The sequence below is a fragment of the Rhinichthys klamathensis genome, unplaced genomic scaffold (assembly GCF_029890125.1).
Source record: "Rhinichthys klamathensis goyatoka isolate OS25496 unplaced genomic scaffold, OSU_Roscu_1.1 h1tg000025l_1, whole genome shotgun sequence".
Lineage (NCBI taxonomy): Eukaryota > Metazoa > Chordata > Actinopteri > Cypriniformes > Leuciscidae > Rhinichthys > Rhinichthys klamathensis.
In genome coordinates this window covers 515757-534275 of record NW_026606576.1, presented here as the reverse complement: position 1 = coordinate 534275, position 18519 = coordinate 515757, and the positions used below count along the sequence as shown (strand labels likewise).

Here is an 18519-nt window from a genome sequence, read left to right as displayed (position 1 = left end):
TAATTGGTATACATCAAATTATCAGTCCTTAAGTCAGGAACAACGTTATGAGCTTGGTTGAGACCATAAGATAAGGAAATTTATGGTTTTTTGCCATTTTTTTTAACTATGTCAAGTAAATGTGTCATTACCATCACATCATCGAATATATATAAAAGAAATAAAACTTAAATGATAAATCAGTGCTTTTAAAACATTTTGTGGTTTCACGTGGAATCTATTTTATCTTGAACTTAATGGGATTGTTGATTTTTACTTGTAAGATGAATTATAGTCATTTAAGTATCTACATTTCTGATTCATCAATCTACCCTGGCTTGGAATATAAGCTTATTTTAAGTGAATGCCATATATCAAAACTTTTTTAATACAGTGATAATTTAGTCTGTCCAACATTGTCAGATATATATAATTGTAGGATGTTTTTGTAATGTACACATAATTTATTGGCAAAAATATGTATGGTGATGGTGATGGTGATGACATTGCCGTTCTGGTAATGACAGTTTGTTGCGGTGATGACACATCACTGATCATAACCTACTGTAATTTAAGAGCCTAAGTGACTTCAGACCAAAAAAAAAAAAAAAACACACCAGCTATTAATTGGTTTAAACATCATAGTTTAATCTGATTATGAAAGACCAAACAGGAACTGTGTGTATCTGCCGTCATCACCACCACAAGCTGTAATGTGCTGGTAATGACTGTGCTGGTAATGACATTTTTTGTCAAAAAAACTAGCCTTGCTTGCAAAGATGATGACTAAGCAAGTGTAGCTAGCTTTCTGCATGTAATGTACACCATTTTAACTATTAAAGTGATAAAAATAATCCAAAAATGTTGAAAAAAAAAAAAACCAGAAATACAACACATATGGTAATGACGCATAATAAGTGTACATGCCCAACACAAAAAATAAAGAGTAGATTTACTTAATTTTCTGGACATCAAGGCATCAGTCTTGCAGCTTGAAATCCATGCGCTCCATTATGCTATCAGGTTACCATGGCTACCAAATAAACTTTTGATGAAAAAACAGTTAAAAAGTGCCTTTATGCAGAGCGTGTTGGTAATGACAGCTAAACCGTCCATGTGACAGGTAGAAATTAAGCAAAATAAAGTACAAAATGCATATATATGCTTAATCTGTGCATGTAGTTTATTAGTTCAGGTAACATTTCATTCATATGCATATTTTTTTTAATTAATTTGTGAAAAATAATGTTTGAGATGGCACGACATGTGAAAACTCTGGTGGCGGACAACACCAAAACACAGATATTGTACCACAAAACACCAATAAAATGTGTTAAAATCATTAGTAAGAGCAGCCATAAAAAAAGTCTAGGCTTGTTTTTGTTTATACTAATTAGTGGTGCTAAAATGTATTAGATTTAATTCGTTTTTAATAGAATTACGCCCTGTGGACAGAAATAGGCCCGAATTCTGGGAAATACCCAGGCAGCTATACACACAGAAAGCGTAAGTGGGGTATTGTAGTATGCTATTGTAAACAGCCACAATGCACGGTCTGTTCTACTCTGAGACAAGTATGCAGTGCGCAGTGCGCTGTCGGCGGGGAAAGTGCGCGCTGTGTCTTTAAGAGGCCGTGCTCTCTCGGTTTGTTGCTGCTGTAGGGCTCGGCTGATGGGGGAAGGGCTCTCAGTCTCTCACACACTCCGATCTCTCATGGCGGAGAGCAGATCATCTCTTACACACACTCGCGAGGCTCGATCACACACACCGCGAGGATCCGCCAAACCCGCGTCTGATCGCGAGCCCGGACGACATGCGCGCCGCTGAGATTGCACACACACTCGCTGTTGTGATTCTGCTTTTCTTGAGCGCAAGAGAGAGCCAGCTGCATTCACACACGGTGAGACAAAACAAACCTGTGTTATTATTATTACCACCACCACCACCATCATCATCATCGTCGTCGGAATAGATCCTCCGATCTTTCTATCGTCTGATTTCTATATTTAAACAATTTAAGAATGTACGTTTTTGAAAGTATTAATAATAGAGTATCAGTGTTTTTGTTTGTTTGTATTGGACGCATCAGCATTAAATATATTTTATTTAGGCGAACTAAATAGTGTTAGATTAGATCAACTCAATCTAATCTATTTAAACATACTAGACTTGCGTTTTACATATGAGGGATAATGATTTGCTGTAAATGTATATAATAATAAATGAATAATAATACTAACAGTACATGCAGTTTTATGCACTAATTTATCAATTTAGCTGCTCACCATTTCTATGGTCTATAATATTTGTCTATGTAAACGCCAACAAGTCCAACTTAAATGAACACATGTAAATGCATCATACAGCAGGCCTCTGTCTGTCTGTGTGTGTGTGTGTGTGTGTGTGTGTTTTCATAACCAATGTATATAGTGTGTGCATTTCTGCTGCTGCTGTGCCGTAATGTTGTTCCGTGATGCACATTTCTCTCCTGGTTTTCCAGGGTGTCCTCCTCAGGCCCGGGAGGCTGTGAGTTATTCTGAGAGGAACTGAAAAACAAACAGGGGAAATGGCTGCGACCGCGGGCTTCTCCTCCAATGGACCTGTACCCTGGACGCTGAGCGACACCGAGGTGAACAATCTCTACCGGGACCTCGAGCTGGGCACCGTACTCACGCTCTTTTACTCCAAAAAGTCTCAAAGACCCGAGAGGAGGACGTTTCAAGTCAAGCTTGAGACCAGACAGATCATCTGGACCAGAGGAACGGATAAAATCGAGGGCGAAAGTAAGTTACGCCTGGTTTCTGGGTGCTTAACTCCAGATTGGTAAATCAGTGCTCGGCATTATGGGTTCAGAAAAGGCTACTTGGTGTGGTATTTGCATGTTTCATAACCACATTTTTGGTCCCCAGAGCCATAAGCTAACACTATTTCCATTTAATGTGGTTGATGCCGTATTTCTAAAAGCGTATTCAACCAAACCTAATGACTGCCTGAATTACACAAACCTGCACTGCCAACGCTTTCATTCTGCTTGTTCAACAGTCTATTTTTAGTTTTCCTGGTGGAAAAGGACAGGGGTTTTGACTGGTACACGTATGTATGTCTGCTTTCTGTGTAGGCATTTATTTGAGCTTTGCGTCGTGGAGTATAAGATGCGTCTTCAGCTCTGCTTCTTTGTTTGTTTTGGTTCTGGACTGTTCTGGCCCATGTGTGTGAGCACAGATGTAACAGTAGTGGGGCAGGCCCATCTGTGCTGCTGTTTTCCTGCGGCGGGATGTCTTACACACAGCTGCGCTCTGCTCCGGATGCACCAGACACACTAAACGCACGAGAAGAAACACCCAACGAGCCTCGCCGCGGTGTAATCGCGCGTCTGCAGTTTCTTAAAGCCGATGCTTAGTTGGGCCACTGTGTGTAAGGGTCTAATAAACCGATCACTTGTTTCTTGGAGTAATCGATGTTTATTGGATGGATTTTATTTGACCGATTGTGTGTTATGAAGCATACGTTGTTCACCTATTCGGTGAGAGCTTTCATCCTCACAGGAAACGTGTTGCTTTAGGTGTGCAGGAGCGTAGTGAGATCGAGCCGGGTTCCTACGCTCATGGAGAACCTGGAAATGTTTAAACAAAAAGTGTGACTTCCAGCTCTGAAGAAGTCATGAATATTTTTTTTGGGAAAGAATGGAAATTCATGGCTTTAGAGAATATACGTTTTGTTAGTTATTAGGGATGCGCCGATATGAATTTTGGCCGATATCGAAAGCCGATAACCGTTATATTGGCCGATAAATCTAAATCCAAAGTTTTATATCATTTCTGAGAGCCTGATTTCAACAACAAGAGTCTCACCATTAAAAGCCGTGTCCCAAACACACAATTATAATGTTGTTCTTATAATTGTATGGCTTTAGAGAATATCAGTTTTGTTGGTTATGCTTCGGTCTAAAATATTAAATTGTTTTGAAGTTACTTGCATTGAGTGCAGTCTCCACAAGCCACATCCATTAACCATAAACGCATTGGTCAAATCATGCAGTGATGCACTGAGAAAGGTTTTGGTAATTTGGGTAGTTGGGTAACTGAACTTAAGCTGTTCAGGGTTCTCAGGTTATGAATTAATCCAGGCTTAATAAAGTTAAGGTTATTTGACATATTGCTGCTCTTGTATCTTGTATTTTTGGTCACGTGCCAATTGTTGATCTGTTTACCTGTTGTAACACAACACAGAAGCAGAGCTAGTTTAATCTCACCGTTTTGGCTTCCGGCCTAAACCTGAAATTCACATTTCATTTTTGGACAAATATTTTCGATGTACTACTTGTTAAAAGGGATGGGAGGTATGCATGGTATTGGGGAATATATGCATTTATTAGTTAATCAATCACTACTGGTGAAGGTTTGGTGGCCATTTCGTGTTTTTCAAAGGTGACTCAGCTTATTTTTGGATTCGTTATCCTAATAGTGATCTTAAACCCTCTTCTCAGACGTCATGGTAATGTTGTGCCCACAGCTTCGTGTTTTCAAAGGCACTTCTGTTGATGAACACGGCTGACGGGTCTTTAGAAATCTCTTTATTTGCAGGTTGGGATTATGAAAGAAGAGATGTTCTGGAATGCTGTTTAACTGTGTGGATCAGTTGAAACCATTTAAAGCATGTTCGATTCTTGTCGATATGACCGTTTAAGTCCTAGACTGCGTGGAGGTGACGAGCTTGTTGAGATGTCAGGCGTGACGTGCTTGGTTTGGTCTTCATGCTCAAGTGATCGTACTCTTATATTCTCCTTTATTTTGTCTGATTATCAGTGCGCTGCTCTTTATCAGCCGGCCAGATAAGCTCAGTTACGAATGTTTCGGTTGGTTGATAAGCCGGGCTGGGTCCACACCAAAACTTTCCCACAACTCCCAACCCAGTTCACCCTCAGACCAAGAGTTCAATAAAGCGCTCTGTCCTTGTTGGGACAAATTGTGCTAATGAATCACGCTTCGAGAAGTGCCCGTGAGTTTCAAATGTGATGTTTTGACGGGTTGTTGTTGGATGTTCTCGTGGCAGAAGTCTCTTAAGGTGTGTGTGTGTGTGTCTGCGCTCTTCTGTTGTGTGTTTGCGAGACAGGAAGACTCTTGGTTGTGCCGTGCACTCTTGTGTTTCCTGCTGCCCTGTTTGGAATTGTTAAGCGGTTCTCTTGCACCCAGTCTGAGCTCCTATCTCAGGCCAACTGCCTTTGTCCTGTGTGTGTGTGTGTGTTTGCCTCAGAAAGCGGCTTCCTCCGCAGGACTCTTGTGTTTGTACTCTCCAACTTTACCATATAAAAAGAAACAGATGGAGCAAATATGGACACTAGTATCTGGCCCCGCTCAGGTCATATTTATTGGGTGAAATGCAAGTACTTTGTTCTTGTAAATTCTGGTGAGTTCAGTTTATCGGGGGGGAAATCTTTAAAGAGAAACTGACTCCTGCACTAATGGATTTGGATTTGGGTCAGAAAGTAGAGGTTTCAGTGGTGTTCGACTTGACCCAGAGCAGTGTACTTGAGTTTAAGCGTTAGTCCTGGTTCAGGGAGACGGGACAGCTGTGCCGAAAGCTACACAATGCTACGACAGAAACGCGCCCGTAACCCACGATTCACCAACGATTCGCCACACCCTTTACTCCGACTTGCCGGAGTGACTGGTATGACTGTTAAATAATCATGTGGTAATGCACATTTTTAGGTCATTTGTTAGTTTTAGGTCATCTCACTTGATTTATTTGGATGCAAACTAGAGATGCCCGATTAATAGTTAAAAGTTCGCGATCTCTTTCCTAAATGTCCACGATTTGGCTGGGACTATTAAACCCTTGACCGGTACAATCAATTGTTTCTTATATCACAGAAGTACTGGGATTACAGTTTCGGGAATTAAACATTGGCTACAGTTGCGATCAAAATGGAGGGAATCACCTTTTGAAAGTAACGAGGTTTCAGATAAAGATTGTATCGATTACATCGTTACGCCGGTAGGTGGCGACGAGAGAATCATTCATTCTTCAAAAACGCTGATTCATCCCGTAATGAAACGAGTCTTGAACAAGGTTACGAGCGAGTCATTGAATCATTCATTCAAACTGATTGAAAAACAACAACCATTAATTCAAATTAATAAAAACATTTTAGTTTAGTTGTCTGTTCAGAATAGTGAACATGATTCCTATTTTAAACAAATCATGATTCTCAATTTCTCAAGGAATCGTGCACTAGTGGTTGAAGTCTGATTTTATGGTCTTATATTTGATTTATTCTGCATCTCTGATCCTTGATTTAACGTAAGTTTGACTAGTGTCTTTATTGGCCTAATTAAGGACATTTTTAATTAACAGATTTCTTAAATATTTCTCAAGGGTGGTTAGCCTGTGTCCGTCAAACAAAATGACGCTGCACCCGAAAGCACAAGCTTTGTATCAGGTTATATGTTGAAATTAAAAGATCTAAAAGCAAGCAAGATCTTTCTGCAGATCCAAACTGAGTAAATGTTTTTTTTTCTTCTTAAAATAAACGTAACTTTGCCTGCATGCATGTAGCCTTGAGCGATGGTCCGTGTGCTGGTTCAGCTAATATTCACCTTTCTAAAAACATCCACCAGACTGTTAGGACTGTAGATATATTTTGCTTTTGGGCAGTTATTTAAAATGTATTTAGTTTAGTAGGACATGTGGTCTACTTCAGAGTCTGATCCAACGCTTGCGTTTTTTGAGATCACTGGCTGGTTTCGGAAATGGACCGAACAAATCTGGATTCCTAATATGTACCAAAAACCTTCTTCCCATAACGTTGGGGAATTTGCCTAAAAAGGAGGCATGTCATAGACCGTTCAGTGTGTTGGTTTGGCTTTTCGGGCTGGTGTGTGTTTTTGTAAGTTTACTAATGAGGTTTAGAAACGATGTTTTGGAATTAAATCAGGAGGATTCCTACTTGTGATATTCTCCTGAAGTCATTTATGAACCCTTGACTTGGTTCTCGGCTTCGTCGGCTGTGAACGTGACTCCAATATGAATTTAAGATAAAATTGATATTTGTTTGATTTAAGACAATGTGTATTCGGATACAAAAATGTAAATGTCCTTTTGAATTTAAGATGTGTCGGAAGTAGGATACTAAATTATAATGAGCATTTTATATGGGTGTAATATAGCCTATATTTTCAGTGCTTGGTAGATTATATACTTACACATTTTAGTCAGTAACTGATTCCAAATTACATGACAGAAATTGTAGTTAGTAACGTAATCCATTAGATATTTGCGGTAATATAATCGGACTACTTTTTGATTACTTTTAGATTACTTTTGAGCTAACTTGTTTATTTCATTAGTATTATCTTGTAGTGATATAAAAATACAAAGAGAAAGAAAAATATGTTCTATTATTTATCAACAACATAAAATGCATTAAATATTAATAATAGTTTGTGAAGGAACTGCATGGGGGTTTGTGAGTTTAATGAAACGCTATTATGCATTTAAATCATACAAATGTCAAATTAAAAGAAAAAATTTAAAAATCAAAACAATCTAAATAAAACGCTTACTAAAAAAGATGAAATATTTTGTTTACCTGCATGTCATGTGACCATGAGAGAACCGTGCACTTAAAGGTGCTTTGTGTAATTTTGTTGGCCTGTATTAAAGCATAAAAATGCCATGTTCACATGCTTGTTTCTCCTAAAAACAACCGCCTGTTATTGTACCTTGAAATCTCTGTTTGTGTTTTGGTCTGTGTAATCCCGCCCACTGCCAGTGTACCCAATATTTTTACGACAATCAATGAATTATGAATAATTTACTGCCGTTGTGAGAATAACATGTAATCAATAATTTACTGCGATTGTGAGAATAGCATGTAGGCTAATCAATAAAAAAGTAACTGTAGTCTGATGTTTTAAAATGTATTATAATCTAATTCAAGGACTACAGCGGATAGTCACCGGTACTTTTCTTCCCATTCTCCAAGAACTGGACTGGCACAATCACTCCGGCCCGCTCAGGTCCAGGCCACATCTTCATGAACGGTGACCGCCTGGTCGACAGCCAGACACACGAAACCTTTCTCCCCTCATCAACAGTTAAATGCCCCTCTGGCCAATACAACACACTATTAGACTCATATTTATTTAGCAAACCATACCCCTTATTCACATTCCTTTGCATTGTATAATTTAACTATACCTGTACATGCATATATAGTCTATTTTGTATATTGTCTATTTATATATTTTTGAATGAAATTATTTTACTTTTATTATCGGTCTTATCGCTGTCATTCTGTCTGTACACTGGAAGCTTCTGTCACCGAGACACAATCCTCGTATATGTAATCATGCAATAAATCTCATACTGATTCTGAATTACAAGTATTTAAGTTTCAGTAATTCATATTAATCAGTTTCTACTATTCCTCGCTCAAGCGCACGCATAAAGCTCGCCGCAAAAGTAGCCTAATGATTATGAATGTGTCGAAAAAAATAGAAAGGAGACATTTAGTCTTGGTGTTTTCTGTGTCAGTGTCGGCTGCAAAGATGAAGTGGACGCTGCTTTAGAGAGAAATGCACCTTTCACACGGATTACATAATCAGAGTATTTGAATTGGTTGGTTTAAAAGTAGTCATTTCAAGCTTTCTATAGATAGATATATTTGTCTGTGAGGCAAGTAGCCTATATACGCTGAGTTTCGGTTCATTTATGTGACGCACTTCAGTTCACAGAGACCGAGACGGCAGAAAGCCACTTTTACTGAAGTACACAAATAAAAGTAGTTTTTACAGTTTGGAATGATGTATTACTCTTATCTGTAGTATGGCCATAAATGGCGGAGTATTTTAAGATGTTTCCGCCGTTGTCAGGAAGAAATGAAGTGCCGTACTTCAGCTTCTACACTGCACACTTAGATGTGCCGCTAATAACAGTAGCGCACATTTATCTGGGTTAAGAACGAGCGGTTCCATGTAAAGTTGCTACTTCTATGTTTCATATGATAAGGCATATTTGAGGTCGATGGATGATTTCGATTTCCTGGCCGACACACTGTAATTACCACAAGGACCCGCTTCTACAGAAGACAATAGTGTCATTGTTCAGTTTTAATTCAGGTCAATAACTGTGTAAAGTTCATCATTTATGAGATAAGTTCAATTCTACAGAAGACAACATAATAATAAATTAATTTAAGTCTCGCATACAAATCTTTCAAAATATTCTGTCTGTATGTTTGGATGAATGAATAAAACAGAACAGTGGTGTTGTAGTAACCATATGACTGTAGGTTATAAGAAGTTAAAATCTTCCAGAATCTGGTCAAATCTTGAGCTGCATGGAGAAACACACACACACACTCCAGATCTCTTCTGTTATATCCGTCAGTGTGAACAAGATGTTTTTAGAGGAATATACCAATATAAAAATATATTTATGCCGTGGTCTGCCAGTGTTTGCTGTGTTTATGACGTGAGGTTACGAGGAAATTGATGTTACTAAAGATATTCATTCAGTTTCTTATATAACGACACCTGCGTTTCTCTTGCATATCTCTGTCAGAACAGCACAGGATGAGTGCGGTTAGAGTGAGGAGAAACAGGAGAGTGTGTTCATCACACACACACACACCTCACAGACTCTCTTTCTGCTGAGACTTACAGGCAAAGTGAAAATTACCCTCCCGCCTTCCAATAGGTAAATGAAGAATTTACCAGCCATAAATATCTCTTACCGATAAAAGCGGTTTTGATATTCAGTCATGTCACTTACAAGATTCAGAATCAGATTATCCCGAATTTGGGTTAAATTGCCTCTATATATATATATATTTTTATGTGCGAGTGAAATAACTTGTTTTATTTACTTATCAAAGCCAACTTTTCTTATTATTTGGCACATTTTGCAGTTAATTTTAGACTTCGCTTACATGCAGGCTTATTGGTGGCGCACTAGAACCTGTTATTTAAAAGTGCGAGTTTTTCCTGCTCTGAAAATATTTTGCCGGCCACCCAAAATGAATATTAATTTAATCCATTTAATAGGATTTACATGATATATGCTGCTTTAAAACGCTCACGTGACTTCTTGTGTGTAAACACTCTGTGAAGAGCATCGATGGTTTCTATTTGCAACGTGTTTTTGCAGCGTTCAGCAATGTAGCCAATCACAGACGTATCTGTTGAGCTCATGAACACGATGGCCAATCAGAGCCCTTTTAGTCAGAATCCACCCACAACGAGTTTGTTGTCGAGTTCTGCGGTATAAACACGATGTCTATAAGTGATTATAATGGTAGCGATCTTTGCTCGCATTCTGTATATATAATATATGTTTCAAGTTTCTGGATTGACAACCCGATTGACTGATAAACATGGCAGTGGACGGAACAGGACATCTGATACTGGATATGTCACATGATCTGTCCATTAAGCCTTGAAGTGTAAATACAAAATACTTTATACTTCTTTTGTAATGTTTTTCACTTTTTAAATCAGTCACTCAGTGACTTTATGTATAAATTTACAGATTTTTAAATATAAAATGGTTCTAAGCACTTTTTTTTTTAATGATCTGTCCTGAATTATTATTATTTCTTTATTTTTTTTCATGGGTAAATAGGACAATCTGTTTTTTTCACATTTATTCTGGATATTTTGTCAGTACTGGGCTCGCAGTGTACATGTGTGTGTGTATTAACATGATCTGTGTATTAAGTCTTGAAGTGTAAATGCAAAATAATAGACCTGACACTTTTTTTTTGTAATGCGTAATGTTTCTATGTTTTTCACTTTTTAAATCAGTCACTCAGTGACTTTTTACGTATAAATTTAAAGATTTGTAAATATAAAATGGTTCTAAGCACTTTTTTTTAATGATCTGTCCTGAATTATTATTATTACTACTATTATTTTTTATTTTAAGATGGGATTACAATCTGTTTTTTTCACATTTATTCTGGATATTTTGTCAGTACTGGGCTCGGAGTGTACATGGGTGCGCTACTTTGTACTGTGTGTGTGTGTGTGTGTGTGTGTGTGTGTGTGTGTGTGTGTGTGTGTGTGTGTGTGGATGACCATTTTGAAAAACCCTGAAAGTATAATCTTGTATTTGTCATTTATCATTGTTTATGTTAGGTATAGGTATAGGCAGACATGTCATAAGCATTAATAGATTTTCTTGAGAAATATGAGATGAAACATAAGAAAGGTTCACTTCTGTAACACACATGTAGTCCTCACACTGTTAGTATTGCGCTGTGTGTCGTCTGCAGGTAATGTCGTTCCTTTCTTTGTTGTTGCAATAAGTGGCCTGAAGTAGCTTTTCTTTGTTTGCATTAATGCATTAGGGAAAGTATTTAAATACCGAATCTAACTGTTGTTAAATTGTTGATGGAATTATTGAACTACACTACTGTTCAAAAGTTTTTTTGTGTGTGTGAAAGAATTGAATGGTTTTATTCAGCAAGGCATTAAATTGATCCAAAGCTGACATTTATATTGCTACAAAAGTTTCACATTTGAACATTTATTCACATAGAAAAGTTATTTTAAAGGTTTCACTACATTACTGTAATTTTTACCTTAGGTTTGATCAAATAAATGCAGCTTTGGTGAGAAGCAGACAAAAAATCATTTTAAACTGTAGTGTACGTACTAAACCTCAACCCAAAGATTCACACCCCTAGTTGAAGATACATTGATACAAATCTAAGACATTGGCGAAAACATCTTTCATGTTTCCGAGCACCTTAACCCTTGTGGTAAAAGCCATCAGACATGTATGATTGACTGAAGTCTGTCTCTTGTGTCCCCTTCAGTTGATATCCGGGAGATTAAGGAGATCCGTCCGGGGCAGAAGTCCCGGGACTTTGAGCGGTATGTGGAGGACTCGTCTGCGCGGCCCGACCAGGCCCACTGCTTCGTCATCCTCTACGGGACGGAGTTTCGGCTCAAAGCGCTCAGTCTGGCAGGTGAGCGTCCAGAGAAACCCACTGGCAGAGAGCAATGAAAGTGTATTACACACACACACACACACACTCATGCTTGTGTTCCTCTGCCTGTGTCCCACAGCGACCTCAGACGAGGAGATGGTCATGTGGGTGAAGGGTTTGAACTGGCTGGTGTCGGATACGTTACGCTCCACCACACCCCTGCAGATAGAAAGGTGACCTTTGACCTCTACGTGCCCCTCTCCCAGTAGATATTGACTGGTGTTAACCATTAAGCTCTGGGTTCACATGTCAAGTGTAACGAGTGCCTAAAGAGTGACGTCACAGCCTTGTAGGAACACTAACCTGGAAGACAAAACCACTTAGTGTACTTGCCGAAGAAAGTACTGGGTAAAATAAGGTAACCACATGGGTTAGGTTTAGTACCCAGTTATTGTATATAGTATGTACATGGGGAACAGGACCGTAGAATAAAGTCCTGCTGATCACAGAAGTACTGGGATAAAAGGTCATCCGGGGACTTTTTGCCTCTTTTATGAGTACTGTGAATTCAGACATACTACTTTTGTCACATACTGTTTTTCACTTACTATATAGCAGGGAAGGATGTGATTTCAGATGCAGCCTAATTCATCCAGTAACGAAACATGTGAAGTCTTCGAGCGAGTCATTGAATCATTCATTCAAGAGATTCATTCAAAAACACTGATTCATCCAGTAATGAATCAAGTGAGTCTTCGAGCGAGTCATTGAATCGTTCATTCAAGAGATTCATTCAAAAACACTGATTCATCCAGTAACGAAACATGTGAAGTCTTTGAGCGAGTCATTGAATCATTCATTCAAGAGATTCATTCAAAAACACTGATTCATCCAGTAATGAAACATGTGAGTCTTCGAGCGAGTCATTGAATCGTTCATTCAAGAGATTCATTCAAAAACACTGATTCATCCAGTAATGAAACAAGTGAATTATTTGGTCATTGAATCATTCATTCAAGAGATTAATTCAAAAACACTGATTCATCCAGTAATGAAACAAGTGAGTCTTTGAGCGAGTCGTTGAATCATTCATTCAAGAGATTCATTCAAAAACACTGATTCATCCAGTAACGAAACAAGTGAAGTCTTTGAGCGAGTCATTGAATCATTCATTCAAGAGATTCATTCAAAAACACTGATTCATCCAGTAATGAAACAAGTGAATTATTTGGTCATTGAATCATTCGTTCAAGAGATTCATTCAAAAACACTGATTCATCCAGTAATGAAACAAGTGAGTCTTTGAGCGAGTCGTTGAATCATTCATTCAAGAGATTCATTCAAAAACACTGATTCATCCAGTAACGAAACAAGTGAGTCTTTGAGCGAGTCATTGAATCGTTCATTCAAGAGATTCATTCAAAAACACTGATTCATCATCTAGTAACGAAACATGTGAAGTCTTTGAGCGAGTCATTGAATCATTCATTCAAGAGATTCATTCAAAAACACTGATTCATCCAGCAACAAAACAAATGAATTCTTTGAGCGAGTCATTGAATCATTCATTCAAGAGATTCATTCAAAAACACTGATTCATCCAGTAACGAAACAAATGAATTCTTTGAGCGAGTCATTGTATCATTCTTTTAAGAGATTCATTCAAAAACACTGATTCATCCAGTAATGAAACAAGTGAGTCTTTGAGCGAGTCATTGAATCGTTCGTTCAAGAGATTCATTCAAAAACACTGATTCATCATCTAGTAACGAAACATGTGAATTCTTTGAGCGAGTCATTGAATCATTCATTCAAGAGATTCATTCAAAAGCACTGATTCATCCAGTAACAAAACAAGTGAAGTCTTTGAGCGAGTCATTGCATCATTCTTTTAAGAGATTCATTCAAACACACTGATTCATCCAGTAACAAAACAAGTGAAGTCTTTGAGCGAGTCATTGCATCATTCTTTTAAGAGATTCATTCAAAAACACTGATTCATCCAGTAACAAAACAAGTGAGTCTTTGAGCGAGTCATTCAATCATTCATTCAAGAGATTCATTTAAAAACACTGATTCATCCAGTAATGAAACAAGTGAGTCTTTGAGCAAGTCATTGAATCGTTCATTCAAGAGATTCATTCAAAAACACTGATTCATCTAGTAACGAAACATGTGAAGTCTTTGAGCGAGTCATTGAATCGTTCATTCAAGAGATTCATTCAAAAACACTGATTCATCCAGTAATGAAACAAGTGAGTCTTTGAGCGAGTCATTGAATCGTTCATTCAAGAGATTCATTCAAAAACACTGATTCATCTAGTAACGAAACATGTGAAGTCTTTGAGCGAGTCATTGAATCGTTCATTCAAGAGATTCATTCAAAAACACTGATTCATCCAGTAATGAAACAAGTGAGTCTTTGAGCAAGTCATTGAATCATTCGTTCAAGAGATTAATTCAAAAACACTGATTCATCCAGTAATGAAACAAGTGAGTCTTTGAGCGAGTCATTGAATCATTCGTTCAAGAGAATCATTCAAAAACACTGATTCATCCAGTAACGAAACAAGTGAAGTCTTTGAGCGAGTCATTGAATCATTCATTCAAGAGATTCATTTAAAAACACGGTTTCATCAAGTAATGAAACAAGTGAAGTCTTTGAGCGAGTCATTGAATCATTCATTCAAGAGATTCATTCAAAAACACTGATTCATCCAGTAATGAAACAAATGAATTATTTGGTCATTGAATCATTCATTCAAGAGATTCATTCAAAAACACTGTTTCATCCAGTAATGAAACAAGTGAATTATTTGGTCATTGAATCATTCATTCAAGAGATTCATTCAAAAACACTGATTCATCCAGTAATGAAACAAGTGAGTCTTTGAGCGAGTCGTTGAATCATTATTTTAAGAGATTCATTCAAAAACACTGATTCATCCAGTAACGAAACAAGTGAAGTCTTTGAGTGAGTCATTGAATCATTCATTCAAGAGATTCATTCAAAAACACTGATTCATCCAGTAATGAAACAAGTGAATTATTTGGTCATTGAATCATTCATTCATAATAAAAAAACGACAACATAATTGTTAAGAATTAAATATTTTGTAAATAGACTGCAGCGATTCACATTTTGTCAGAACCTCTAGTAAATTGCAGGTTATTTTGTTTAGTTGTCTGTTCAGAATCGTGGGAAAATCGCAATCTTTAGTTAGAGACGAAAAAATCCTGCGTTTCAGTTAATCCCGAATCTTGCCGCTCTAATGTATTTCTAATAAGATGTACACTGAATTGATGTTTTAATATCAGTGTTTCGGTACATTAAGGCAGTTTAAGAGTTTAACTGTTTTTTTTTAGTGATTTTAATACTTGAATTGTGACATATTTCCTATGAAATGTAAAATCGACAGGCCTGTTCTGCACTTCTGTGGATGTTTTTTTCCTCCAGGTCTCTGCGACAGTCAATTGACTTAAAACTATAAATAATTGCGAATTTTAAAAAGTGGAAACAAAGTGTTGTATTAAAACTTTTCCCTCTTTTATCCAGGTGGCTGAGGAAGCAGTTCTACGCGGTGGATCGCAACAGGGAAGACAGGTGTGTTTCATGTCAGTGTCCTCAGTGTGATGGAGCGCCCGTAGCTCTCTCTCTAGGGGAACCGCTGTAGCGCACGCTCATGTTGAGGGGCACACACACTCAGGTGGAGAGATGGTGTGTGTTTGAGATGTTTCTCTGACGTAGCGATTCTTATAATCTCATCTTCCTTTCGATTTATCTGTTGTGATATACGCTTTAGGGGAGAAATGGCTGACTCAGAGAGGTACCTGGCCTTATTCACACACACACACACTCACACACTCCTGTTGGGTAAATAGAGCTCAGAGATGGCACATCCTGCAACAGGATATGTGTGTGTGTGTGTGAAGGTAAATACACAGCGAGCGAGTGAAAGACACTCGAGGTGTGTGAGGTGTCGTATTCAGGTGAAACGGTGGTCGTGTGTGTCGTGCTGCTTCATATTTCTGTGGAAACCGTGATAAATATTTTTTTAGGATTCTTTGATGAACAGAAAGAATAGCATTTTAAATAGAAATTTTTGTAACATTGTCTTTTTACGGTCACTTTTAATGGGTATAAAAGTGTTAATGTCTTTGATAAGAGTCGTACTGACCTCACACTTCTGAACAGTGGTGTGTAACACACACAGCAGGCGTAGATGTGTACATGTATACATAAACCAGATGACCGTATGTACATCATACATGCATGTAATAACTTTTGAGTAATAAATGTTTTTGCTGATTATATCGTGAGAAGTTGCCGAGAGGAATGAGACGGGTCGATGTAAGCGCGGCTGGAACGAGTGTCCTCATGTGAAGCCCGTTCAGACCCACATTCCCAAACTCTGTGTGTTCTCCGGCAGGATTTCCTGCAAGGATCTGAAGAGTATGCTGTGTCAGGTCAACTACAGGGTTCCCAATATGAGGTTCTTACGGGAGAAGCTTCCGGTAACTTCCCTCCACTCACTTCTCATATTAGTGTAGAATTAATTGTTTAGTCACCTTTATTTATATAGTGCTTTTTAGGTGATTTTTATTGTATAATGTTTATATACCGTTAACTGCAGTTACATCACTGGATATTGTGTATTTGTTTACTCCATGTTAACACATTTGTAAATACGGGACATATTTGTGTTTTATTAATATTAATATCGGTTGTGGTTTCTTGGTTAGGACGGAGAGCTGAGGAATGGAGATGTGTCGTATTGTCATTTCGCCCAGCTGTACCGCAGCCTGATGTTTGATGCACAGAAATCGGTGAGTTCACGTTAATGTGTGTGTGTTGGTGGAGGCGAACCCCTCCTCAGAGCCACTCAAGCCCCGTCAGTTTGCCCCGCTTCTCAAATGGCCTTCGCGTCAATACTGGCCCTTTTAAAAAGCCACAAGATCTATCGGCTAAAAGCCATTAGGACACACACACACACACACACACACACACACAGCACTGATGACCCTTGCACTCAGAGGGATGTGTGTGTGTGTGTAGGTTGAATCACTTGACTAGATGTTTGCCGTCTCATCAGTCGATTAGCATCTGGCCAATCTGCACATGTTGAGCTGCAGATGTTTTTACCGCGGTGTTTTACTGTAGAGCTGCAGATGTTTTTACCGCGGTGTTTTACTGTAGAGCTGCAGATGTTTTACCGCGGTGTTTTACTGTAGATCTGCAGATGTTTTTACCGCGGTGTTTTACTGTAGAGCTGCAGATGTTTTTACCGCGGTGTTTTACTGTAGAGCTGCAGATGTTTTTACCGCGGTGTTTTACTGTAGAGCTGCAGATGTTTTTACCGCTGTGTTTTACTGTAGAGCTGCAGATGTTTTACCGCTGTGTTTTACTGTAGAGCTGCAGATGTTTTTACCGCGGTGTTTTACTGTAGATCTGCAGATGTTTTTACCGCGGTGTTTTACTGTAGATCTGCAGATGTTTTTACCGCGGTGTTTTACTGTAGAGCTGCAGATGTTTTTACCGCGGTGTTTTACTGTAGAGCTGCAGATGTTTTTACCGCTGTGTTTTACTGTAGAGCTGCAGATGTTTTACCGCTGTGTTTTACTGTAGAGCTGCAGATGTTTTTACCGCGGTGTTTTACTGTAGATCTGCAGATGTTTTTACCGCGGTGTTTTACTGTAGAGCTGCAGATGTTTTTACCGCGGTGTTTTACTGTAGAGCTGCAGATGTTTTTACCGCGGTGTTTTACTGTAGATCTGCAGATGTTTTTACCGCTGTGTTTTACTGTAGAGCTGCAGATGTTTTACCGCTGTGTTTTACTGTAGAGCTGCAGATGTTTTTACCGCGGTGTTTTACTGTAGATCTGCAGATGTTTTTACCGCGGTGTTTTACTGTAGATCTGCAGATGTTTTTACCGCGGTGTTTTACTGTAGAGCTGCAGATGTTTTTACCGCTGTGTTTTACTGTAGAGCTGCAGATGTTTTTACCGCGGTGTTTTACTGTAGAGCTGCAGATGTTTTTACCGCTGTGTTTTACTGTAGAGCTGCAGATGTTTTACCGCTGTGTTTTACTGTAGAGCTGCAGATGTTTTTACCGCTGTGTTTTACTGTAGAGCTGCAGATGTTTTTACTGCTGTGTTTTACTGTAGATCTGCAGATGTTTTTACCGCGGTGTTTTACTGTAGAGCTGCAGATGTTTTTACCGCGGTGTTTTACTGTAGATCTGCAGATGTTTTTACCGCAGTGTTTTACTGTAGATCTGCAGATGTTTTTACCGCGGTGTTTTACTGTAGAGCTGCAGATGTTTTTACCGCGGTGTTTTACTGCAGAGCTGCAGATGTTTTTACCGCGGTGTTTTACTGTAGAGCTGCAGATGTTTTTACCGCGGTGTTTTACTGTAGAGCTGCAGATGTTTTTACCGCGGTGTTTTACTGTAGAGCTGCAGATGTTTTTACCGCTGTGTTTTACTGTAGATCTGCAGATGTTTTTACCGCGGTGTTTTACTGTAGAGCTGCAGATGTTTTTACCGCTGTGTTTTACTGTAGAGCTGCAGATGTTTTTACCGCGGTGTTTTACTGTAGATCTGC

General features: G+C 38.5%; 1 protein-coding gene across 1 annotated transcript in view; it reads left to right on the top strand.

Annotated features, from left to right (window-relative positions):
* Positions 1 to 1618: 1618 nt before the first annotated feature.
* plcg1 (phospholipase C, gamma 1) overlaps positions 1619 to 18519 on the top strand; it is a 55141-nt gene continuing 38240 nt past the window's right edge. Inside the window, 7 exon segments of the mRNA XM_056243118.1 lie at positions 1619 to 1879; positions 2480 to 2762; positions 11804 to 11956; positions 12057 to 12150; positions 15474 to 15521; positions 16348 to 16432; positions 16661 to 16744. Coding sequence (XP_056099093.1) covers positions 2546 to 2762; positions 11804 to 11956; positions 12057 to 12150; positions 15474 to 15521; positions 16348 to 16432; positions 16661 to 16744 — 681 coding nt within the window. The 5' untranslated portion in view covers positions 1619 to 1879; positions 2480 to 2545.